This window comes from Coregonus clupeaformis, unplaced genomic scaffold (genome assembly GCF_020615455.1).
Source record: "Coregonus clupeaformis isolate EN_2021a unplaced genomic scaffold, ASM2061545v1 scaf0265, whole genome shotgun sequence".
Lineage (NCBI taxonomy): Eukaryota > Metazoa > Chordata > Actinopteri > Salmoniformes > Salmonidae > Coregonus > Coregonus clupeaformis.
Genome location: NW_025533720.1, coordinates 89328 through 112500, shown reverse-complemented (window position 1 = coordinate 112500; position 23173 = coordinate 89328). Strand labels below are relative to the sequence as shown.

The 23173-nt window shown below is 43.6% G+C and overlaps 1 protein-coding gene across 2 annotated transcripts; it reads right to left on the bottom strand.

Moving 5' to 3' along the window:
* Positions 1–3205: 3205 nt before the first annotated feature.
* LOC123484305 (endonuclease domain-containing 1 protein-like) lies at positions 3206–22447 on the bottom strand. Of its 2 annotated transcripts, XM_045214485.1 has the most exons (3): positions 22353–22447; positions 8716–8994; positions 3206–4179 (listed from the first exon to the last, which is right to left on the bottom strand). In XM_045214485.1, the coding sequence occupies exons 1-3, from the start codon at positions 22392–22394 to the stop codon at positions 3493–3495; spliced, it is 1008 nt and encodes a 335-aa protein (XP_045070420.1). In that variant the 5' UTR covers positions 22395–22447; the 3' UTR covers positions 3206–3492. The 2 variants fall into 2 exon arrangements, with proteins under 2 accessions (XP_045070420.1, XP_045070419.1); XM_045214484.1 differs by lacking the exon at positions 22353–22447 and having other exon boundaries at positions 8716–9206.
* Positions 22448–23173: the final 726 nt, after the last annotated feature.

Genomic DNA, 23173 nt, shown 5'->3' with positions numbered 1-23173 from the left:
GGCCCACTAGTCTATCAAGCAACACAGCATTGGGCCCAACGAGTGGCGGAGGTGCTTTCCACTACTGTTAGTGAATCTTGTCCCGAATATTGGCTAATGGTCACATTAGGAATTGTGTTTTATTGTTAACCTGCAAATACTTTATTATAAAGGTGATTTTTATAATACAGCATGTGACAGTGGAAGCTTGAAAACTGAAACCAGGCTGACAGTGCAGGGCTGCGTTCAGGACATAAAAACGTAATAGAATGTTCAGTACATTAAAACGTAATAGAACGTTCAGTTGAATAGAAATGGTGCTGGACTGAACAACCAGTTGAAAAAACGGGGAACGGTTGGGTTGTGGGTTCAAAATGCACTGTTGCCCTTTAAATATGTCACTCAATGATTCAAGCCACACCGGCACACCCACCGAACGGAGCAAATGTATCTCAAAGTCTGTTTTAGAAAGTACAAGAACGTTTTGAGAAAACGTGTCGTTCAGTTCCAACCATTCCGTAACGTAGCAAACGTTCAAGCGAACTGAACGTACCCCCTGGTGAACTGTGTGTAGAACACTAGGGCTGCATTTACATGGACAGCCCAATTCTGATCATTTTTACACTCATTGGTATTTTGACCAATCAGATCAGCTCTTAAAAAGAGCAGATGTGAAAATATCTGATATGATTGGTCAAAAGATATGTGCCTGTGTAAAAACAGCCTAATTTGAGTGAGTGAGTGAGTGAAACAGAGAGAGAGAGAGAGAGAGAGAGAGAGAGAGAGAGAGAGAGAGAGAGAGAGAGAGAGAGAGAGAGAGAGAGAGAGAGAGAGAGAGAGAGAGAGAGAGAGAGAGAGAGAGAGAAAGAAAATATTGAGTGAGGGAAATATAGAGAGAAGGATGGAAGCCAACATTCTAACTTGCTTTGTCATTGCTGGTTTTTAACGTAATAATTCTTGAAATCTGATCATTCGCTTTCGATTGATTAGGGACACGCTTTGTGTACTGCTACAGACCTATATCCATCCTGCCCTGCCTTTCGAAAGTATTCGAAAGCCAAGTTAACAAACAGATCATCGACCATTTCGAATACCACCGTACCTTCTCCGCTATGCAATCCGGTTTCCGAGCTGGTCACGGGTGCACTTCAGCCACGCTCAAGGTCCTAAACGATATTATAACCACGATTGATAATAGACAGTACTGTGCAGCCGTCTTCATCGACCTGGCCAAGGCTTTCGACTCTGTCAACCACCGCATTCTTATTGGCAGACTAAATAGCCTTGGTTTCTCAAATGACTGCCTCGCCTGGTTCACCAACTACTTCTCAGATAGAGTTCAGTGTGTCAAATCGGAGGGCCTGTTGTCTGGACCTATGGCAGTCTCTATGGGGGTGCCACAGGGTTCAATTCTTGGGCCGACACTTTTCTCCGTGTATATCAATGATGTCGCTCTTGCTGCTGGTGACTCTCAGATCCACCTCTACGCAGACGACACCATTTTGTATACATCTGGCCCTTCATTGGACACTGTGTTAACAAACCTCCAAACGAGCTTCAATGCCATACAACAATCCTTCAGTAGCCTTCAACTGCTCTTAAACACTAGTAAAACTAAATGCATGCTTTTCAATCGAACGCTGCTAGCACCCGCCCACCCGACTAGAATCACCACTCTCGACGGGTCTGACCTAGAGTATGTGGACAACTACAAATATCTAGGTGTCTGGTTAGACTGTAAACTCAACTTCCAGACTCACATAAAGAATCTCCAATCCAAAGTTAAATCTAGAATCGGCTTCCTATTTCGCAACAAAGCCTCCTTCACTCATGCTGCCAAACATGCCCTCGTAAAACTGACTATCCTACCGATCCTTGACTTCGCGATGTCATTTACAAAATAGCCTCCAACACTCTACTCAGCAAATTGGATGTAGTCTATCACAGTGCCATCCGTTTTGTCTCCAAAGCCCCATACACTACCCACCACTGTGACCTGTACGCTCTTGTTGGCTGGTCCTCACTACATGTTCGTCGTCAAACCCACTGGCTCCAGGCCATCTATAAATCACTGCTAGGCAAATCCCCGCCTTATCTTAGCTCATTGGTCACCATAGGAGCACCCACCCGTAGTCTGCGCTCCAGCAGGTATATCTCACTGGTCATTCCCAAAGCCAATACCTCCTTTGGCCGCCATTCCTTCCAGTTCTCTGCTGCCAATGACTGGAACGAATTGCAAAAATCTCTGAAGCTGGAGACTCTTATCTCCCTCAATAACTTTAAGCATCAGTTGTCAGAGCACCTTACCGATCACTGCACCTGTACACAGCCCATCTGAAATTAGCCCACCCAACTACCTCATCCCTATATTGTTATTTATTTTGCTCTTTTGCACCCCAGTATTTCTATTTGCACATCATCTCTTGCACATCTAGCATTCCAGTGATAATACTATTGTAATTATTCTGCACTATAGCCTATTTATTGCCTTACCTCCATAACTTGCTACATTTGCACACACTGTATATATATTTTCTGTTGTATTTCTGACTTTGTTTTTTTTTTACCCCATATGTAACTCTGTGTTGTTTTTATTGCACTACTTTGCTTTATCTTGGCCAGGTCGCAGTTGTAAATGAGAACCTGTTCTCAACTGGCTTACCTGGTTAAATAAAGGTGAAATAAAAAAATAAAAATAAAATAAATAAATAAACTGTAAAAAACTCACATTGTCTAACAATGATCAAATTATATCCAACAGGGGAGTTTTCATTCCTTGTTCAGCCTCACTTGAACCAGGAAAAACACATTTTAACATTCCCCTTTTTTCCAAGTCCAAAGACAACAAAGAGTCTCATTGTTGAGCTGCTATCAATCATTAAATAAATCAAACAGATTTTTCTACACTTCAGTGGAAGACATAAAGACAGAGCAGATCCTCACTACCAGGGTAGCAGGTTAATGTCCACTACCTGTTGCTTACAAAAGGTGCAATCTCTTTTTCACAACACACACAGACACATTCAAATGTTCTTTAATTATTGTTAATGAGAAGGATGAAACATACATTCACAAATTATATTGTAATCAAAGTGAGTCTAGACTAAGCATGTAAACACACCAATTATTTTAAAGATTTGTTTCAAAATACATTTGTATGAAGTTGATCCGGAGATTAACATGATATATATATTCTTGAATTATCATGTATGATGTCGATCACAGCTTGAATTTCAGGTCAGGTCTAATCTCAACACCCAAAACCAAATCAGCTACTCTGTTATATTCTTTAAGAATCAATTGGTACATATAATGTCTGTAAAAGTCCAAAAATTGATACAGTAATCACAGATTGCCCCTTTAACAAGAGATATAGCGTTACAAATAATAGATGGAGTGGTTCTACATTAAGCATGGTAGAACAGTACTGTGCTGATTGGTCAGAAAGTATTGAATTTCAGGTCAGATTAAACCAGGACCATTATTACCTACTTGGCCTGACGGAGTCACGCGTTACAACATCCTCATCACCAGCACAGGAAACAATACAACAGGTAGGTAATGACCTTTGATCCCCACAGAGGAACAGACACAATCATCATCATAGACACAATGGTCATGTACATCTTCATCCATGAGGCGCTGCGCTGTTGAACACTGATCCGGGAACACCTGGACACCACCATCTGGGTAATGCTGGTTCAACATCTCATACAGTTCTGCCATACTGTTTGAGGGCATTGTTTTCCCCTTCCCCTCACCCTGGTTCTCACCCCAGTGTGCTTCGGCCACCCACTTTCCCTGGTCTTTGTTGTAACAGCAGTAGGCTGTCCACATGAGATCCGGGATGTTCACTCGGTTGTTCAGTGTGTTGTTCGTACTGGGCACCGCTCCAGTCACCACATAGGCCTTGGGCTTACCGGTATTATCTAGGCATTGCTTTAGGAGAATCTTTCTAACCTTACACTCCATCTTTCCCCAGCTGCCGTTATTAAATGACTGTACCTGAGGAACACAGTTGGTCAGGGTAAAAGTGGAGTTCTGATTAGCGGGTTGGTTTGCGTAACCTTTGGAGAAAAGGTGCCCTTTGTTCAGCCCTGTTAGGTTTACAGAGTTGTGGAAGTCCTGATTGACAGCCTGGTGTGTATAAGTGACTCCGTCATTCTCCAGACTCATATCTGGGTCTAGTCCTCCGTCCAGCTGTAGGAACAATATTCATAATTCATTCAATGCAGTTATACTGTATACAGGCACTGCACTGAAATCCAACCTGTACATCACACCTGTATCCATCTAACCTTGACATTGATCAGTAACCAGGTTCCCATCTAACTAGGGGTGCAACGATCCATCTACTACATCGATGTATCGATTTATATTCCTATGATCCAACTACATCGATCTGTGCTCGGCGAGTTGGCCTTTTGGACAACATATATCAATCTAACATCGTTTTAAAATGTAATAAATCGATTGTATCGATACTATGAAATAACCCATTGGATTTAAGCACGTCAGACTTTATATGGATGTTTTTTCTTAGCACTTTTAATGATAAAGGCTTTAAACATTACTCGATTCAGTCTGCCTATCCGTGACGTCATCGCCCCGCGCCAGCAGCGGCGCAAAGACAACAAAACATAGCATGGCGGACGACAGAGGAGAAGCCGACGAGCAAGAAATTATCAAGCCACCATTGCGGTCCTTACAAGAAACAGGAATCTAGGAAACTTCACCTGCACTGTCCAGTATCCAGGTATTTATTTCAGTCACACTGGTTGAATTTTTGGCTAAAAGGTTACTGAATCGATTTCAAGTCACTGAATCGTTTCGGATCGTATCGTTCTAAATGAACCAATATCGTCCTTGAATCGTATCGACAACCACGAATCGTGATACAAATCGAATCGTTGTTAAAACGAATCGTTACACCCCTACATCTAACCTTTACATTGATCAGTAACCAGGTTTCCATCTAACCTTTACATTGATCAGTAACCAGGTTCCCATCTATCCTTTTTATTCACGACAGGCCTGATGGAAACTCCACATTAGTGGGTAAACTTTCCAAATGTCGACACAACAAATTACACGCTAGACAAGGTGGGGTCTCTTCGTGTCGGTAAAATTTAATTGTGCGAGAAATGGCGCAAATATTGATTTATAATAACCATCATATCGACGTAAACCTGGAGAGCAGGGCTCAGATTAACTACACTTCTTACGCAAAGACTTAAGAAGCTTCTAAAGAAAAGTAAAAAAGAAGTGCAATTCCTCACCAATATCTTAAGATTCCATGATTTTCTTACAAACTTCTCTTATGAACTTTTTAACTATCTACAGCGCCTTGCAAAAATATTCATCCCCCATGGTGTTTTTCCTATTTTGTTGCATTACAACCTGTAATTTTAAATGGATTTTTATTTGGATTTCATGTAATGGACATACACAAAATAGTCCAAATTGGTGAAGTGAAATGAAAAAAATAACTTGTTTCAAAAAATTCTAAAACAATTAATAATGGAAAAGTGGTGCGTCCATATGGACCAAGGAGCTCTCCAAACAGGTCAGGGACAAAGTTGTGGAGAAGTACAGATCAGGGTTGGGTTATAAAAAAATTAATAAACTTTGAACATGAAAATGAAAGAATATGGCACCACAACAAACCTGCCAAGAGAGGGCCGCCCACCAAAACTCACGGACCAGGCAAGGAGGGCATTAATCAGAGAGGCAACAAAGAGACCAAAGATAACCCTGAAGGAGCTGCAAAGCTCCACAGCGGAGATTGGAGTATCTGTCCATAGGACCACTTTAAGCCGTACACTCCACAGAGCTGGGCTTTAAGGAAGAGTGGCCAGAAAAAAAGCCATTGATTAAAGAAAAAAATAAGCAAACACGCCAAAAGTAATGTGGGAGACTCCCCAAACATACGGAAGAAGGTACTCTGGTCAGATGAGACAAAAATTTAGCTTTTTGGCCATCAAGGAAAACGCTATGTCTGGCGCAAACCCAACACCTCTCATCACCCCGAGAACACCATCCCCACAGTGAAGCATGGTGGTAGCAGCATCATGCTGTGGGGAAGTTTTTCCATCGGCAGGGACTGGGAAACTGGTCAGAATTAAAGGAATGATGGATGGCGCTAAATACAGGGAAATTCAACCTGTTTCAGTCTTCCAGAGATTTGAGACTGGGGCGGAGGTTCCCCCTTCCAACAGGACAATGACCCTAAGCATACTGCTAAAGCAACACTTGAGTGGTTTAAGGGGAAACATTTCAATGTCTTGGAATGACCTAGTCAAAGCCCAGACCTCAATCCAATTGAGAATCTGTGGTATGACTTAAAGATTGCTGGGCCACTCAAGGACATTCAGAGACTTGTCTCGATGCCACTCCTGCGTTGTCTTGGCTGTGTGCTTAGGGTCGTTGTTCTGTTGGAAGGTGAATCTTCGCCCCAGTCTGAGGTCCTGAGCGCTCTGGAGCAGGTTTTCATCAAGGATTGTTCTGTACTTTGCTCCATTCATTTTTCCCACAATCCTGACTTGTCTCCCACACCCTGCCGCTGAAAAACATCCCCACAGCATGATGCTACCACCACAATGCTTCACTGTAGGGATGGTGCAAGGTTTCCTCCAAACGTGACGCCAAATTCAGGCCAAAGTGTTCAATCTCGGTTTCATCAGACTAGAGAATCTTGTTTCTCATAGTCTGAGAGTCCTTTAGGTGCCTTTTGGCAAGCGGGCTGTCATGTGCCTTACTGAGAAGTGGCTTCTGCCTGGCCACTACCACAAAGGCCTGATTGGTGCAGTGCTGCAGAGATGGTTGTCCTTCTGAAAGGTTCTCCCTTCTCCACAGCAGAGCATATGAGCGGAGTGGAGCGGGAGCGAGCGTGGAGCGTGAGCGGACGGATTTTGAACAGAGCGCAGAGCGGCATTTTTAAAAGGACGGAGCGTCGCCCTATGTCCCGCTCCAATTTCGCTCGCTCACACCAAGAGTCTGAAGCATGCTCAAGCCTGACCCAGAATCCATCTGTTTAATTTAATTTGTGTCGTCCAAGAATTTGTATTTTATAGAGCGAGGAGCAGCAGCAGCAACAAGAGAAAAGCGTTGAGGAATTCAAAAGTTTATTCACTGCAGGCAAAGGCCCAACCATAACAAGGGAGAGAAAAAGAGAGCTGGATGTAGCATTTTTAAAAATGATTTTCATGGACTATGAACCGCTGAGTAAAGGAGAACGCGAAGGGATGCAACACTTCGCCAGCGCAGCTCAACCGGGCTACACCCCCCCAAGAAACTATGATAAATCAGTACTTTACTTTGTCAAATGTACATCTGAGATGCCCCATTCACATGCTTCAGCTGGCGATCAAAAACGCCGTTATAGAGCACGACAACATTAATAGGCTGTTAGTGAAAGTCGGGCACCTGGTGAAAAGTGTACGCAAGAGCACAGAGGAAACCGACCAATTAGGTGTCCGCCCCACAAATGCCTGCGCCATTCGATGGAGCAGCCAGCTGCGGATGATTCAGTCGTTCATCCGGTTGTTCCAAAAATACCCGTTATGGCAAAACAAACTCAAGTCTAATGTTGCTAACATCACCCTGAATCAAGTACGGCAGCTGACGCACCTTGTCCGTGTGCTGACACCACTAGCAGACCTCACAGACAAAATGCAGAAGGAGCTGGGGAACCTGGGGATGATCCTCCCTGCTGTCACAGAAATCAAATCCCTGCTCACCGATTACACTCACGCTGCACTTCCAATGGGCATCGCTGCTTTTGCAGAAACATTGGCAAACAACGTGTCAATTCGCTATGGAATATACTATACTGATTAACATCTCATTTTAGCGTCAGTGTTAGATCCCCGTTTCAAGACAGAATGGATAATCCGAGATGAGTCTGTATGCAACAAATTCGGGGAGATAAAGTAAGGCTGTGGTTTAAGCTAAAAGTGAAATACATGCAGATTTCGTTCCTTTTTTGGAGTGAGCGGGGGCGATTTGAGTGGAGCGCGATGCAAACTGCGTTGAGCTCTGAGCGATAATGAGCGGACTGGCCTGATGTGGCTTTGAGCGGGGGGAGCGGAGGGGTGAACAACTCCGTGAGCGAGGAGCTGAGATTCTCACCGCTCCACTCCGCTCATATGCTCTGCTCCACAGAGGAACTCTGAAGCTCTGTCAGAGTGACCATCGGGTTCTTGGTCATGTCCGTGACCAATGCCATTCTCCCCCAATTGCGCAGTTTGGCCGGGTGGCCAGCTCTAGGAAGAGTCTTGGTGGTTCAAAACAGTTCTTGGGGTCATTCAATGCTGCAGAAATGTTTTGGTACCCTTCCCCAGATCTGTGCCTCAACACAATCCTGTCTCAGAGCTCTACGGACAATTCCTTGGACCTCATGGCTTGGTTTTTGCTCTGACATGCACTGTCAACTGTGGGACCTTATACAGAGAGGTGTGTGGCTTTCCAAATCATGTCAAATCGATTGAATTTACCACAGGTGGACTCCAATCAAGTTGTAAAAACATCTCAAGGATGATCAATGGAAACAGGATGCACCTGAGCTCAATTTCTAGTCTCATAGCAAAGGGTCTGAATACTTATGTAAATAAGGTATTTCAGTTTTTTTATTTTGGAAACTATCCGATACAGACATGCAATCTTGCTAGACAAGGACAGTAGTAATTGTCTATTCAAGGTTATTGTTCAACGTTGGCATTAAAAAATTTTTATTACCTGAGGTTCAATCATCCATGTATCTGGTCTGCTCTCGCTTGGTCCAACCCCAGTGAAGGTGAAGGCTGAGAACACAGGGATCTTGTTTGTTGTGTCGTAGAGAGTTGCAAACATGTAGGTGTTGTAAACTTTCTTTTTCTTCATGTATTTAAACAACTGGCAGATAGGCTTGTAGCGGTTCTGGTCCTTGACTGTCCCATCAACCAAAATACCCGGGAGATTTGGAGTTGTCCCCTCCAGGAAGAAATCACTGCAGTTTGGATTGAACCTGTTCACCACCTCAGAGAGAGAAGAAGGAAGGAGAGAGAGAAGGAGGAGAGTAGAGAGATGATTCAATAACCCCATCATCACCCGAAGACTGGACACCACAGAGACAAAGATGAAGTTACAGAGACCAGTTGGTAGACTGGAGACTGCTGAGCTGAGACAAGACAGACTGCTTTAAATAGGTTTTCAGAGAGCAGTTGGTAGACTGGAGCCTGCTGAGCTGAGACAAGACAGACTGCTTTAAATAGGTTTTCAGAGACTCCTCCTTCAGGTGGAAAGAGAGAAAGGGTTGATTTGCATAAACTCCTCCTCTAACACACTAACTGGAAACCAGAAGATGGCATATAATGGGTTTCATTTATTGGTGTTGTTTATGTTGGTGTATTCTGTGGTCTGACCACTGCTGAGTTTATTTCCAGTAACTGAAGTAGTTCACAGTAAGAGTTGACAAGGCTGTGTATGTAGTGTTAGAAAATGTGCTTCCTAACAACACTGTGGTCAGAGCAGCACTGGGCTGATTAACACCTCAGCAGCTGTAGATTCTCCAGTTGAGGAGGCCTTTCCTCAGTAAGAGTAGGGGACACTGGGGAACAAAGTAACACTTTTAGGCTTTAGTTTATAATGAAAATATTGTTTGAGATAAAAATTATTATTAATCTATGCAAAAAACATACATATCTCGGCACCATTACACACTACGTATGTTCCTAGGATATACCAGTCGTTTATAATTCAACCAAAAGTGGCGGACATTAAATGTTACAATTGACCCAGTAGGCGAATGTTCCACAGATCAATCATTTTAAAAAAGGAGAGGCGGCAAGTATATTTACTTTAGGGCCTCAAAACACTTTTTTTGTCAATAAAACTAAAAGTAATTAATGGATTTAAACAAAACCTCTTGGGCATGTAGAGATACTAACCAAGCATTAGCACCTTGAATAAGAGCTTTAAGTGGTTTCTAATTTGAGTTATTTAGCAGTTACAACTGACCCTGTGTTACTATGTTCCCCAGGCTACCCTACCTTCATGTAGAATATTTAAAGTGACTGCTTTGCTAAAGTAAAACATTTGTAACTTCTTCAACTACCATAAACATTTTAAAAGAACTGAAGCAGGTCACACAATTTTACTTCATGTAAAATTACATTTCTATTTGGTATTTAAAGGTGTGGACATTTATTTGATAATTATTTACATAAAGTGTTGCCATGAATGTTGGCTTGTATGACGTATGAAATACAGTGGGGAAAAAAGTATTTAGTCAGCCACCAATTGTGCAAGTTCTCCCACTTAAAAAGATGAGAGGCCTGTAATTTTCATCATAGGTACACGTCAACTATGACAGACAAATTGAGAAAAAAATATCCAGAAAATCACGTTGTAGGATTTTTTATGAATTTATTTGCAAATTATGGTGGAAAATAAGTATTTGGTCACCTACAAACAAGCAAGATTTCTGGCTCTCACAGACCTGTAACTTCTTCTTTAAGAGGCTCCTCTGTCCTCCACTCGTTACCTGTATTAATGGCACCTGTTTGAACTTGTTATCAGTATAAAAGACACATGTCCACAACCTCAAACAGTCACACTCCAAACTCCACTATGGCCAAGACCAAAGAGCTGTCAAAGGACACCAGAAACAAAATTGTAGACCTGCACCAGGCTGGGAAGACTGAATCTGCAATAGGTAAGCAGCTTTGTTTGAAGAAATCAACTGTGGGAGCAATTATTAGGAAATGGAAGACATACAAGACCACTGATAATCTCCCTCGATCTGGGGCTCCACGCAAGATCTCACCCCGTGGGGTCAAAATGATCACAAGAACGGTGAGCAAAAATCCCAGAACCACACGGGGGGACCTAGTGAATGACCTGCAGAGAGCTGGGACCAAAGTAACAAAGCCTACCATCAGTAACACACTACGCCGCCAGGGACTCAAATCCTGCAGTGCCAGACGTGTCCCCCTGCTTAAGCCAGTACATGTCCAGGCCCGTCTGAAGTTTGCTAGAGTGCATTTGGATGATTCAGAAGAGGATTGGGAGAATGTCATATGGTCAGATGAAACCAAAATATAACTTTTTGGTAAAAACTCAACTCGTCGTGTTTGGAGGACAAAGAATGCTGAGTTGCATCCAAAGAACACCATACCTACTGTGAAGCATGGGGGTGGAAACATCATGCTTTGGGGCTGTTTTTCTGCAAAGGGACCAGGATGACTGATCCGTGTAAAGGAAAGAATGAATGGGGCCATGTATCGTGAGATTTTGAGTGAAAACCTCCTTCCATCAGCAAGGGCATTGAAGATGAAACGTGGCTGGGCCTTTCAGCATGACAATGATCCCAAACACACCGCCCGGGCAACGAAGGAGTGGCTTCGTAAGAAGCATTTCAAGGTCCTGGAGTGGCCTAGCCAGTCTCCAGATCTCAACCCCATAGAAAATCTTTGGAGGGAGTTGAAAGTCTGTGTTGCCCAACGACAGCCCCAAAACATCACTGCTCTAGAGGAGATCTGCATGGAGGAATGGGCCAAAATACCAGCAACAGTGGGTGAAAACCTTGTGAAGACTTACAGAAAACGTTTGACCTGTGTCATTGCCAACAAATGGGTATATAACAAAGTATTGAGAAACTTTTGTTATTGACCAAATACTTATTTTCCATCATCATTTGCAAATAAATAAATTAAAAATCCTACAATGTGATTTTCTGGATTTTTTTTCTCATTTTGTCTGTCATAGTTGACGTGTACCTATGATGAAAATTACAGGCCTCTCTCATCTTTTTAAGTGGGAGAACTTGCACAATTGGTGGCTGACTAAATACTTTTTTCCCCCACTGTACTATGAATCTGTCTTATTTCATGAAACTACAGAAATCCTTTGTTTCAGGGAAACATTATCTGCGTTAACTCATGACTGTGGGGAGGAGTGCCCCTTTCTGTCCAATGAGGTCATTTCTGGACAATATTTCTGCAAGTAAAATTACGGTTCTACTTTAGAATGGGGAACTGATATAGAAATTAAAATATACTGTATATACAGGTTAAAAGTAATGACTAAATGTTCCACCCACCTTCTCTATCCTCCATCTCTCTTCCTCCTTCTCTATCCTCCGTCTCTCTTCCTCCTTCTCTCTCCCCCCTTCTCTATTCCTCCATCTCTATTCCTCCTCTCTCCCCCCTTCTCTCTCTCCCCTTCTCTATCCTCCGTCTCTCTCCCCCCTTCTCTATCCTCCATCTCTCATCCTCCATCTCTCTCCCCCCTTCTCTATCCTCCGTCTCTCTCTCCCCTTCTCTATCCTCTGACTCTCTCCCCCCTTCTCTATCCCCAGTCTCTCTTCCTCCTTCTCTATCCTCAGTCTGTCTCCCCCTTCTCTATCCTCCATCTCTCTTCCTTCTTCTCTATCCTCCGTCTCTCTCCCCCCCTTCTCTATCCTCCGTCTCTCTCCCCCCTTCTCTAGCCTCCGTCTCTCTTCCTCCATCCTCCATCTTTCTCTCTCCTTCTCTATCCTCCGTCTCTTCCTCTGTCTCTCTCCCCCCTTCTCTATCCTCCGTCTCTCTCCCCCCTTCTATTCTCCCGTCTCTCTCCCCCCTTCTCTATCCTTCTGATAGATTAATTATTAATGACTAATTATTACACCCTGAAACTGTGTATAATGTGTTAGAAATGTGTGAGTGTAGGACCAGTAAGCTACCATTGAGCTACTATTTAGCAATGTGAGTAAGAGTTAGACCAGACAACAATGGAGAACTGTCTAAACCAAGATAAAGGGGCCTCCCAATTTAGGGAGGATGCGATATCTGCACCTGGCCGAGCAAGGAGTGGGAAAAGATAAGAACAGTGATGGTCTGGAGAGCAGAGGAAAACATGAGCTGAGCCGAGGTGTGTGTGTGTTTACAAGATGTGTATAGTGGAAAAATACAGGCCGCCTAGGGGGGCATAATTTTTAGTATGACTTATGTGTATAAAAGGATTGTACCACCATTTTGTTTCAGAATTCTCAATGAATAAATATCTCTGACTATGCAGACCGGGACTCTGGCCGTTACTTTAAATCCCAAAAGACTTACAACCTTTTGGGAGACGCACAGAGACACTAAAATAGTTTGTTAAAGAATTCACATAACAGCTTGGTCCTTCTGAGCCGGACTCCAATACCCTGTTTCTGTCATTCCAGGTAACTCTGAAAACCGTCGACGGGCGAATGATACATTCGTAAATAGAAAGTCCTGCCCTTTGACATTAAGGGTTAAAACAGGCCAGAGGACACCTGATTAATGACAGAGACGGTGACGGAATCCAAACCTACATTGAATCTCGGCTGCAAGGATAAGGTCAGTAGTCTTTATTCATTAACTTGGTGAAATTGATTTGAGAACTTGCTAAAATATTGAAAAGTAGCAAATTGATCAATGCGTAGCCATTTTAAGTGAAATGTGGGGTTGACTGTCAGGAATTATCAAGATTACATTGTGAGGATAGACTCCTCCGTAGAGTAGGAGATAATTCTGGGGGACTAGTCAACCTGGTGGTGGGTCCGTAATGATTCACGGTAATAGGCCATTACCAAAAGAAACTACCCGGTGTTGAAATAGAAGGAACTATTAAAAGTTCACCTATGGGATGGAACCTGTAAGAGATTATTGAACAGTCAACAAATAATCCGGGTTAAACAAATACAAAAAGTACACCAGAAGGAATTAAAATAGCATGTGTGAGAAATAGAATATTAGTAAAGTCAAAAGTCACAAACAACTGTAGATTTTGCTGTAAACTCTATCCGTTCTGGAGCCTTATAATCTCCATGTTACCGATATAACACCAATAATCATGTAAGGTTGTATACGTGTGAGACCTAATGTTTGCTCAAAAGTCACATGAATAATTCCAGGTGGTTGTATAGAGGAGGGAGAACCCATTCCTGTTGTATGAGACTGTCAGGAATTATCAAGATTACATTGTGGGGATAAAATCCTCCATAAAGTATGAGATAATTCTGGGGGACTAGTCAAGATTACATATACAGGAAGGGGTGATTCAAGGTGTTGTTGTGTGAAGCTGTTTTGTATTACTTGTTAAATTGACTTGTTATATAGAAGAGGTGGTTAAGGGATTTTTAACAGTACCAATCATGGGGGGCAAATCCTCACAAGAGGTCCCAGAATTTACTGGGGACGAGAAATTCATGGAAATGCGAGACAAACGAAATGTGCATTATGGGCATATTTGGAGAAAGAAATATGGCTTTAATGGGCGACTTGATGTAATTAAACTGGAATCCATGATTAAACAAATGCATGTAAATTGTGGTACTGATCTAAAGAAACAGAAAAGAGAGGGCTTAGAAACAGCCAGGGTGTGGCTAGTAGAAGCTAGAAAGCGGGAAGAAGGCAGCAAGAAAAGAGAAGTGAGTGAGAGGGAAAGAGAAGTGAAGGTTGAGGTCTCTGTGCCTCCCCCAGAGCAGAGGGCAGAAAGGTTATATCCAAACTTGGCAGACCAGGCATGGAGAGAAAATCCAGATGATGAATACATAGGGAGGAGAAGGAGAGTGCAGGGGAATAATGTCACCCCCCCACCGGCCCCACCTCCCTATGAGGAAGAAGGGGCTGGAGGAGGAAGGGAAGACGAAGGTGAGGAAGAGCCAGAGGTAGAGGAGTACAGGACAAGGGCAGAGAAAGTCAGACAGGAGGCTAAAAGGGAGAAAGAGAAAAGGAAAAAGCTAGAGAGGCACAGGGCTAAGGCCAAGAGAAAGGGGAATGATGAGTCAGAAGGGGAAGAATCAGATGGGGCTGGCAGTGGTAAGGGTAAAATGGAGCAATCCTATCCCTTAATAGCCCTGCCAAACCCCAGAGCAGGAGAAGACAACCAGCCTGATACATTACAAGTATACAGAGCATGGACCCAGAGAGATGTAGTGAGAGCAGTGGAAGGGATACCCCACCCCAAGACGGGGGTACACCAGTTCAGAAGAGATATGGAAGGGCTGACTGCCAGCTTTAAGCTGAATACAGGGGAACTAGAGAGGGCAGTCAGACAGATAGTGTTAAAAGACTGGGCGGCAGTGAGAGGGGAACTGGGTTCCCGGAGACGGAATGCGCAGGTCCTAGAGTGGGCAGAAGGAGGGGCTTATGGAGATAAATTGGCACAACTCTGTGATAATCTGAGAGAATATTATCACAGACATGCCGACTTCTCCAAGGTCCATGAGTGTAAACAGGGAGACAGTGAGACTATTAGTCAATACCTAGAGAGACTGAGAGATGTGTTCAATGCAAACAGTGGGCTAATAGATCCAGGACCCGGGGCACCAGAGGGTCCGTATCACCAACAGTTAAAGATTGCCTTCCTAAGTGGAATGAGGCCAGAAATCTCTCAAACAATAAAAAATACCCTAATTGGCTGGGGGACGGCTACCTTAGCTGAGGTTAAACGTTATGCAATCCATCATGAACAGAATGTAAAGGAACGAAACAAGAGAAAGGAAGCAAAGGGAGCTGAGTACCTAGTGGCAGTCCTAGGGGAGATGGGAGGTAGGAGAGACTGGAAGGACCTAGGGAGAGAAGAGAGGCAACGGTAATAGTGGAGACAGGAGTGAATGGAAGTGTTTCAATTGTGACAAAACGGGACATTTTGCTAGAGAATGTGAGGATCCGTGTTATCACTGTGGAAGGAAAGGGCACCAGTCAAGAGACTGTAAGAAGAAGGGGAAGAGAGGAAAAGGAGGAAAGTATAATCCAGGCAGAGGAGGAAGAGACAGGGGGAGAAAGCCAGAATCAGAGGAAGAAGAGGAGGCATGACTAGAGTGGGAGGAAGAGAGAAATCAGGAGAAGCAGGAGAGAGAACTGGAGGTGTTTGATCTGTCTCTCGTAGATTTGGCATTAGAACAGGAACAGAAACCATACCTAACATTGACAGTAATGGGTAAAAAGATAACATTTCTCTGTGATACTGGGGCAGACCGAACCTGTATTTGTAAAGATAATGCACCAGAGGGAATTGACATTAATGGAGAAAAAATTATAGTGCGATCAGCCTCTGGTCATAAAGGTACTGAACAGCTGTCTGCACCAGTAACACTGAAACATGTAAAGACAGGGAGTGAAGCTACTCTGCCTGTACTGATTTCAGTACAGTGTCCTGTTAATCTATTGGGAAGAGATGCGATGACGCAGTTAAACATAGAAGTAAGACCGACAGTGAGGGGAATACAGGCTCATGTGGTAAAGGATAATATGGTTGTAAGTGGTGAAGGGGAACCATGTTATTGGTATAGCCAGGACCTGTTGAGGGGAGGTAACTCAGACATACCAAAGACCTTAGTAGACTTGACTAAAACCCTAGTACCTGACTCACCTAAAATGACTGAGGATGACTTACATTGTACTCTGTGGTATAATACACACTCTGTCCCTAGTAAAGAATATGAGGAAGCTCTGTTTAAAACCACAGAAAGGACAATAGGCTTGAAATGGTTTCATTATGATGACACCCATGCAGCAGCAGAAGTCGAATTGGGGCCACAGAGTCAGCAATTCTATAGAGAGAGATGGAGCCCACATGTCTCCTTGGCAAAGGAAGCTCAAGAGGAGTGGTTAGATCTCTGAATAAGAAACAAATGATGAGCTTTTTGGGAATGATAAATTACTGTCGAGCATGGATTCCCCATTATGCATTACACACTGGAAAATTGAGTGATCTTATCTATGGAAAAGCTATGGCAGCACATTATAAAATAATCTGGAATAACGAGGCTGATTTGCAATTTGAGGAAATTAAGCAATTATTGACCTCTTCAACGGTGCTGGCGTTCCCTAGATATGACAGACCATTCACTCAAACTGTGGATTGTAGAGAGGGATATATGACATCAGTACTAACACAAAAACATTTGGCCTCCGGCGTCTGACATGTTCTTAGGGCGAGGGTGGGGATTCACAGGTCTCCTGACGGTAGGTAGCTGTCTGATTGTGGGGGCCATATTCCTAACACACTCAAACCCTCCTGATCCGCCAGAAGTAGTAGTTAACCTAACACAAGTTGATAAAATAATACCTGAGCACAGTCTCACGAAGGCATAGGAGACAGCTAGATGTAGGGAAAGGGGAAGTACTAGGGACTGTAGGGAAGGACATCACCTTTGAGGTCTTTGCGGACCAGTTGGGAAGTTGGGGACTACTGGCTGGTAGTATCATAAAGGATGGGAGATATATATGTATGTCACCATGTACATCCTGGGACCATGTAGTTGCTCATACCGAGCGAGGGGGATATGTCAATCTCCATACACAGTTTAAGGACAGGTGGAGTATTGTGAAAGTAGGGAATTACCAGAAATGGCAGTGCGACCCATATAAGGGTAGGTACTGTCTGAAAGTCCGAATTACGCTAAAACAGGTAAAGGCTACGGATGAGGGAATGTGGTACATAGGATTTGACCGCAAATGTTGTGGAGACCCATTAGTGGCTTTCTGGGTAGTAATCAACCCAGCAGATGTTACAGACCTGACAAGTGAGATATCCTCTTCAACTGGGGCACCCTATAGAGTAAACCTCTCTGAGGAAGGTAGTGAGACCGGGGCCGTGGTGAAGATAGTGCAAACTATAGACCTGAAGGAAGTAGTACAGGTGGAGACGGGGTACAGGGATCCTAACCTGTGGTTGGAATGGATTCAGTATACGGCAAGAACTATGTCTAAAGAGGACTGTTATGCCTGTGGGACAGCCTAACCAAGGTTAACAACTACTCCGTTCCCCTTGACGGGCTTTAACTCTCCATCAGGTTTATCTTGCATGATTAAATTGTTCAAGCCACCTGGGAATGTGGTGAAGGAGTCTTGTAGTAACTTGCACTATCTGTATCCCCCGATAACAAAGTCACCCCGACCTAGGTTACCTCCGTTTGAAGTCTCAGGGAAGTCTTACTATTGTTTCTCTAGGACTGATAAAATAGGATACAGGGTAGGGCATCTTAGCTCCTGCTCCCACACAGAGAATGTCACAACTAAAGAGACCATGACTAATCTCTCCTCTTTGTTGCAGCCAGAGGATTTTACGAACCAAAACCAGGCCCGTGCTGACATCTGGTGGTTGTGTGGTGATGACAGACTGTGGCCTCACCTACATACTAATTGGACAGGAACCTGTGCGCTAGCTCAGCTGGTAATGCCCTTCACTCTCATCAAACAATCAAACGTGTCAGAGACTGGTGAGTTGTCACGTAGAAAGAGGGACCTCCTCCCGGGATCCTTTGATGAAAGGATATATATTGATGGGATAGGAGTACCTCGAGGGGTTCCAGAAGAATTCAAAGCTAGGAATCAGATCGCAGCTGGGTTTGAATCAAGTCTTTTCTGGTGGTCAACAATTAATAAAAACGTAGATTGGATAAATTATATTTACTATAACCAGCAAAGATTTATAAACCACACTCGTGATGCAATAAAGGGATTGGCTGAGCAGACAGCGGCAACTAGCTTAATGGCATGGCAGAATAGAATAGCTTTAGATATGCTTTTGGCTGAGCGGGGCGGAGTTTGTGTTCTGTTTGGATCTATGTGCTGTACTTTCATCCCCAACAATACAGCACCGGACGGGTCCGTGACCAAAGCGCTTCAGGGACTCACCACGCTGGCGAACGAACTGGCTGAGAACTCTGGTATTGATAGCTCCCTAAACGGTTGGTTTGATAACATATTTGGTAAATGGAAAACTATTGTTGTAACTATTCTGGGTGCAGCTATAGCTTCTATGGGTATGCTTGTTCTTTGTGGATGTTGTCTTATTCCCTGTGTCCGAGGGTTGGTGAGCAAGGCGATGGACGAGGCAGTTTCCCAACAGATGGTGAGATACGGCCCAATCCCGGACTCCGACCTAAGGAATGAAGGATATGACCTACCAGGCTTGGTGGAGGATGACGACGATTCAGATAGTTTGAGACTGGATGAAACTTTTCTTAGTTCTAATGTGTGAAGGTTGCAGTGAAAATCTAACAAAGAGCTGTGATTGGATGTTAACCTAGAACTACAAATCTCTAGTTAAAAAGTTATTGTAATGACTTTTGTGTATTAAAGTCTCGTTTTAAGTATGATGTACTAATTAATCAATATTGCAGGATGTGATGAAGCAAATGTTCTTCACTATCGGCTTAGACTGTTGTTTCCAGATAGTGGGTAAACAGGTTAGGTACCATTGCTAAATAGTAACATTACGCTTTTAATCATGGGGTAACCCTGATGAACCTGTATTGAATGAGACACTTTTTAATGTTTTTATATGCAAACCAACTTATATACTTCAATGAGTGTGATTTATTTCTATAACAACATATATTTTGTATGTGCGTAATATTTAGTCAAAGGGTGGATTGATAGATTAATTATTAATGACTAATTATTACACCCTGAAACTGTGTATAATGTGTTAGAAATGTGTGAGTGTAGGACCAGTAAGCTACCATTGGGCTACTATTTAGCAATGTGAGTAAGAGTTAGACCAGACAACAATGGAGAACTGTCTAAACCAAGATAAAGGGGCCTCCCAATTTAGGGAGGATGCGATATCTGCACCTGGCCGAGCAAGGAGTGGGAAAAGATAAGAACAGTGATGGTCAAGAGAGCAGAGGAAAACATGAGCTGAGCCGAGGTGTGTGTGTGTTTACAAGATGTGTATAGTGGAAAAATACAGGCCGCCTAAGGGGGGGGGGGGCATAAATTTTAGTATGACTTATGTGTATAAAAGGATTGTACCACCATTTTGTTTCAGAATTCTCAATGAATAAATATCTCTGACTATGCAGACCGGGACTCTGGCCGTTACTTAAATCCCAAAAGACTTACAACCTTTTGGGAGACGCACAGAGACACTAAAATAGTTTGTTAAAGAATTCACATAACACCTTCCTCTCTATTCCTCCTCCTCCTCCTCTATCCTCCGTCTCTCTCCCCCCTTCTCTATCCTCCGTCTCTCTCTCTCCTCTATCCTCCGTCTCTCTTCCCATACTCTATCCTCCGTCTCTCTCCCCCTTCTCTATCCTCCGTCTCTCTCACCCCTTCTCTATCCTCCGTCTCTCTCCCCCTTCTCTATCCTCCATCTCTTCCTCCTTCTCTATACTCCATCTCTCGCTCTCTCCTTCTCTATCCTCCGTCTCTCTCCCCCTTCTCTATCCCCCGTCTCTCTTCCCCGTCTCTCTCCCCTTTCTCTATCCTCCATCTCTCTTCCTCCGTCTCTCTTCCTCCGTCTCTATCCTCCGTCTCTCTCTCTCTCCTCTATCCTCCGTCTCTCTTCCCCTTCTCTATCCTCCGTCTCTCTCCCCCATACTCTATCCTCCGTCTCTCTCCCCCCTTCTCTATCCTCCGTCTCTCTCACCCCTTCTCTATCCTCCGTCTCTCTCACCCCTTCTCTATCCTCCGTCTCTCTCACCCCTTCTCTATCCTCCATCTCTTCCTCCTTCTCTATCCTCCATCTCTCGCTCTCTCCTCCGTCTCTCTCCCCCTTCTCTATCCTCCATCTCTTCCTCCTTCTCTATCCTCCATCTCTCGCTCTCTCCTCTGTCTCTCTCCCCCTTCTCTATCCTCCATCTCTCATCCTCCATCTCTCTCCCCCCTTCTCTATCCCCCGTCTCTCTCCCCGTCTCTCTCCCCCTTCTCTATCCTCCATCTCTCTTCCTCCGTCTCTCTTGGATGTTTAATTTACTGGTGTTGTTTATGTTGGTGTATTCTGTAGTCTGACCACTGCTGAGTTTATTTCCAGTAATAGAAGTAGTTCACAGTTAGAGTTGACAAGGCTGTGTATGTAGTGTTAGAAAATGTGCTTCCTAACAACACTGTGGTCAGAGCAGCACTGGGCTGATTAACCCCTCAGCAGCTGTAGATTCTTCAGTTGAGGAGGCCTTTCCTCAGTAAGAGTAGGGGAGACTGGGGAACAAAGTAACACTTTTAGGCTTTTGCTTATTATGACAATATGATTTAAGTTAGATGAATAATATTGTTATGCAAAAAACATATATATCTCGAAACCATTACACACTACGTATGTTCCCCGGTCTACCCTACCTTCATGTATAATATTTAAAGTGACTGATTTGCTTAAGTAAAACATTTGTAACTTCTTCAACTACCATAAAAATGTTAAAGAACTGAAGCAGGTCACACAATTTTACTTCATGTAAAATTACCTTTCTATTTGGTATTTAAAGGTGTGGACATTTATTTGCTAATTGTTTACATCAAGTGTTGCCTTGAATGTTGGCTTGTATGACGTATGATATAATATGAATCAATGTCTTATTTCATGAAACTACAGAAATCCTTTGTTTCAGGGAAACATTATATACATTAACTCATGACTGTGGGGAGGAGTGCCCATTTCTGTCCAATGAGGTCATTTCTGGAAAATATTTCTGCAAGTAAAATTACGGTTCTACTTTAGAATGAGGAACTGATATAGAAATTAAAATATATATACAGGTTAAAAGTAATGACTAAATGTTCCAACCTTAAATAGAGTTGTGAAATGTTCTTGTTTTAAGTATGATTAGTACTTTCTTGGTAGTGACTAATTATTACAATCCGAAACTGTGTGAGATGTGTTAGAATCTACTACCTGGTCATGTGTGAGCGTAGGGCAAGTTGAGATTACATTGTGTTGCTGTCTGTGAGTGGGAAGAAGAAGAGAAACCGTTAGGCTTGGAAGAGATGAAATATGTTGCAGGATATTGTGAGAACAGCGATAACTGAGGAATGCAGCCTGCCCGAGCAGGGAGTAGACTCTGATAAGAACATGTGTGTATGTGTATGTGTGTGTGTGTGTATATATATATGTGTGTGTGTTTGACCTGATGGTCAGGAGAGCAGAGGAAAACATGAGCTAAACCCATGTACAGTGGAAACATACAGCCCGCCTAGAACGGGGTGGGATTTTAGTATGACGTGTGTGTATAAAAGATGGACTCTGAAATTGTGATAACAGAATTCTCAATGAATAAAGATCTCTGACTATTGCAGACTGGGAGCTCTGTCCATTTCTGATCCAAAAGCCTTACGACCTTTTGGGAGACGCACAGAGACACTGAAATAGTTCGTTAATAAATTCTCTTAACAGGAACACACAGCCAATAGGGATGATTGACTGTTACCCATGCTAAATAGTCACATCTGTGCCACATACAGAGGAGTTTATCCAACCCAACCCTCCTGGTCCAGTCTTGACCACTAATTATACCAGACAGGACTCATCTTCTCCCAGATATCATCACAGAAAAGTTCATCATTTAGTTAGATAATGTTTACCCAGTGGCATTGATAGATCATGAGAGAAGAAAATATAAAATTAGCATTTCTAAGCTTCTCATTAATTATGGAAAAACTCACCCCAGCACTTTCTGAGGCAGGTCTTGGAGGCAGGAAGGACATCACCCTCTTCTGGTCTTGGAGGCAGGAAGGCCATCACCCTCTTCTGGTCTTGGAGGCAGGAAGGACATCACCCTCTTCTGGTCTTGGAGGCAGGAAGGACATCACCCTCTTCTGGTCTTGGAGGCAGGAAGGACATCACCCTCTTCTGGTCTTGGAGGCAGGAAGGACATCACCCTCTTCTGGTCTTGGAGGCAGGAAGGACATCACCCTCTTCTGGTCTTCACCCCACCAGGGCAAGGACAGTGATGAACTGTGAGCTCTGTAGGCGGCTCCTGGTAAACAGCGTCCGGTCAATCCACTGCTGCTGCTTCTTGTGGAGAGTTGACCGCCAGCTCTCTGGACTCACCAGCTCCATTTGAGAGAGAGAGAGAGTTCAAATACTAATAGTTGACCAAACATTAGCAAATATTCAATTACCATTTCTAAGCTTCTCATTTATTATTTAAAAAAAAACTCACCTCAGCACTTTGAGGCATGCCTTGGAGGCAGGAAGGAACAGAAGCCTGGGGTGGATACAAGGGGGCCTGGGGTAGATCACTAGGGACAGGGGCAAGGACAGAAGCCTGGGGTGGATACAAGGGGGCCTGGGGTAGATCACCAGGGACAGAAGCAAGGACAGAAGCCTGGGGTGGATACAAGGGGGCCTGGGGTAGATCACCAGGGACAGGGGCCGAACGTGAGGCAGGAGAGAGCGCTGGAGGTACCGGTACGTCCAAAGGTTCATACAGAATACATACAGTTGAAGTATGAAGTTTACATACACCTTAGCAAAATACATT

Bases quoted from the DNA above. Each gene is read 5' to 3' on its own strand.
- LOC123484305 (XM_045214484.1), bottom strand. From the start codon at position 9,063: ATGATGGGGTTATTGAATCATCTCTCTACTCTCCTCCTTCTCTCTCTC. The intron at 4,180-8,715 runs GTAATAAAAATT...TTGTTCCTACAG, and splicing joins CATGGATGATTGAACCTCAG to CTGGACGGAGGACTAGACCC.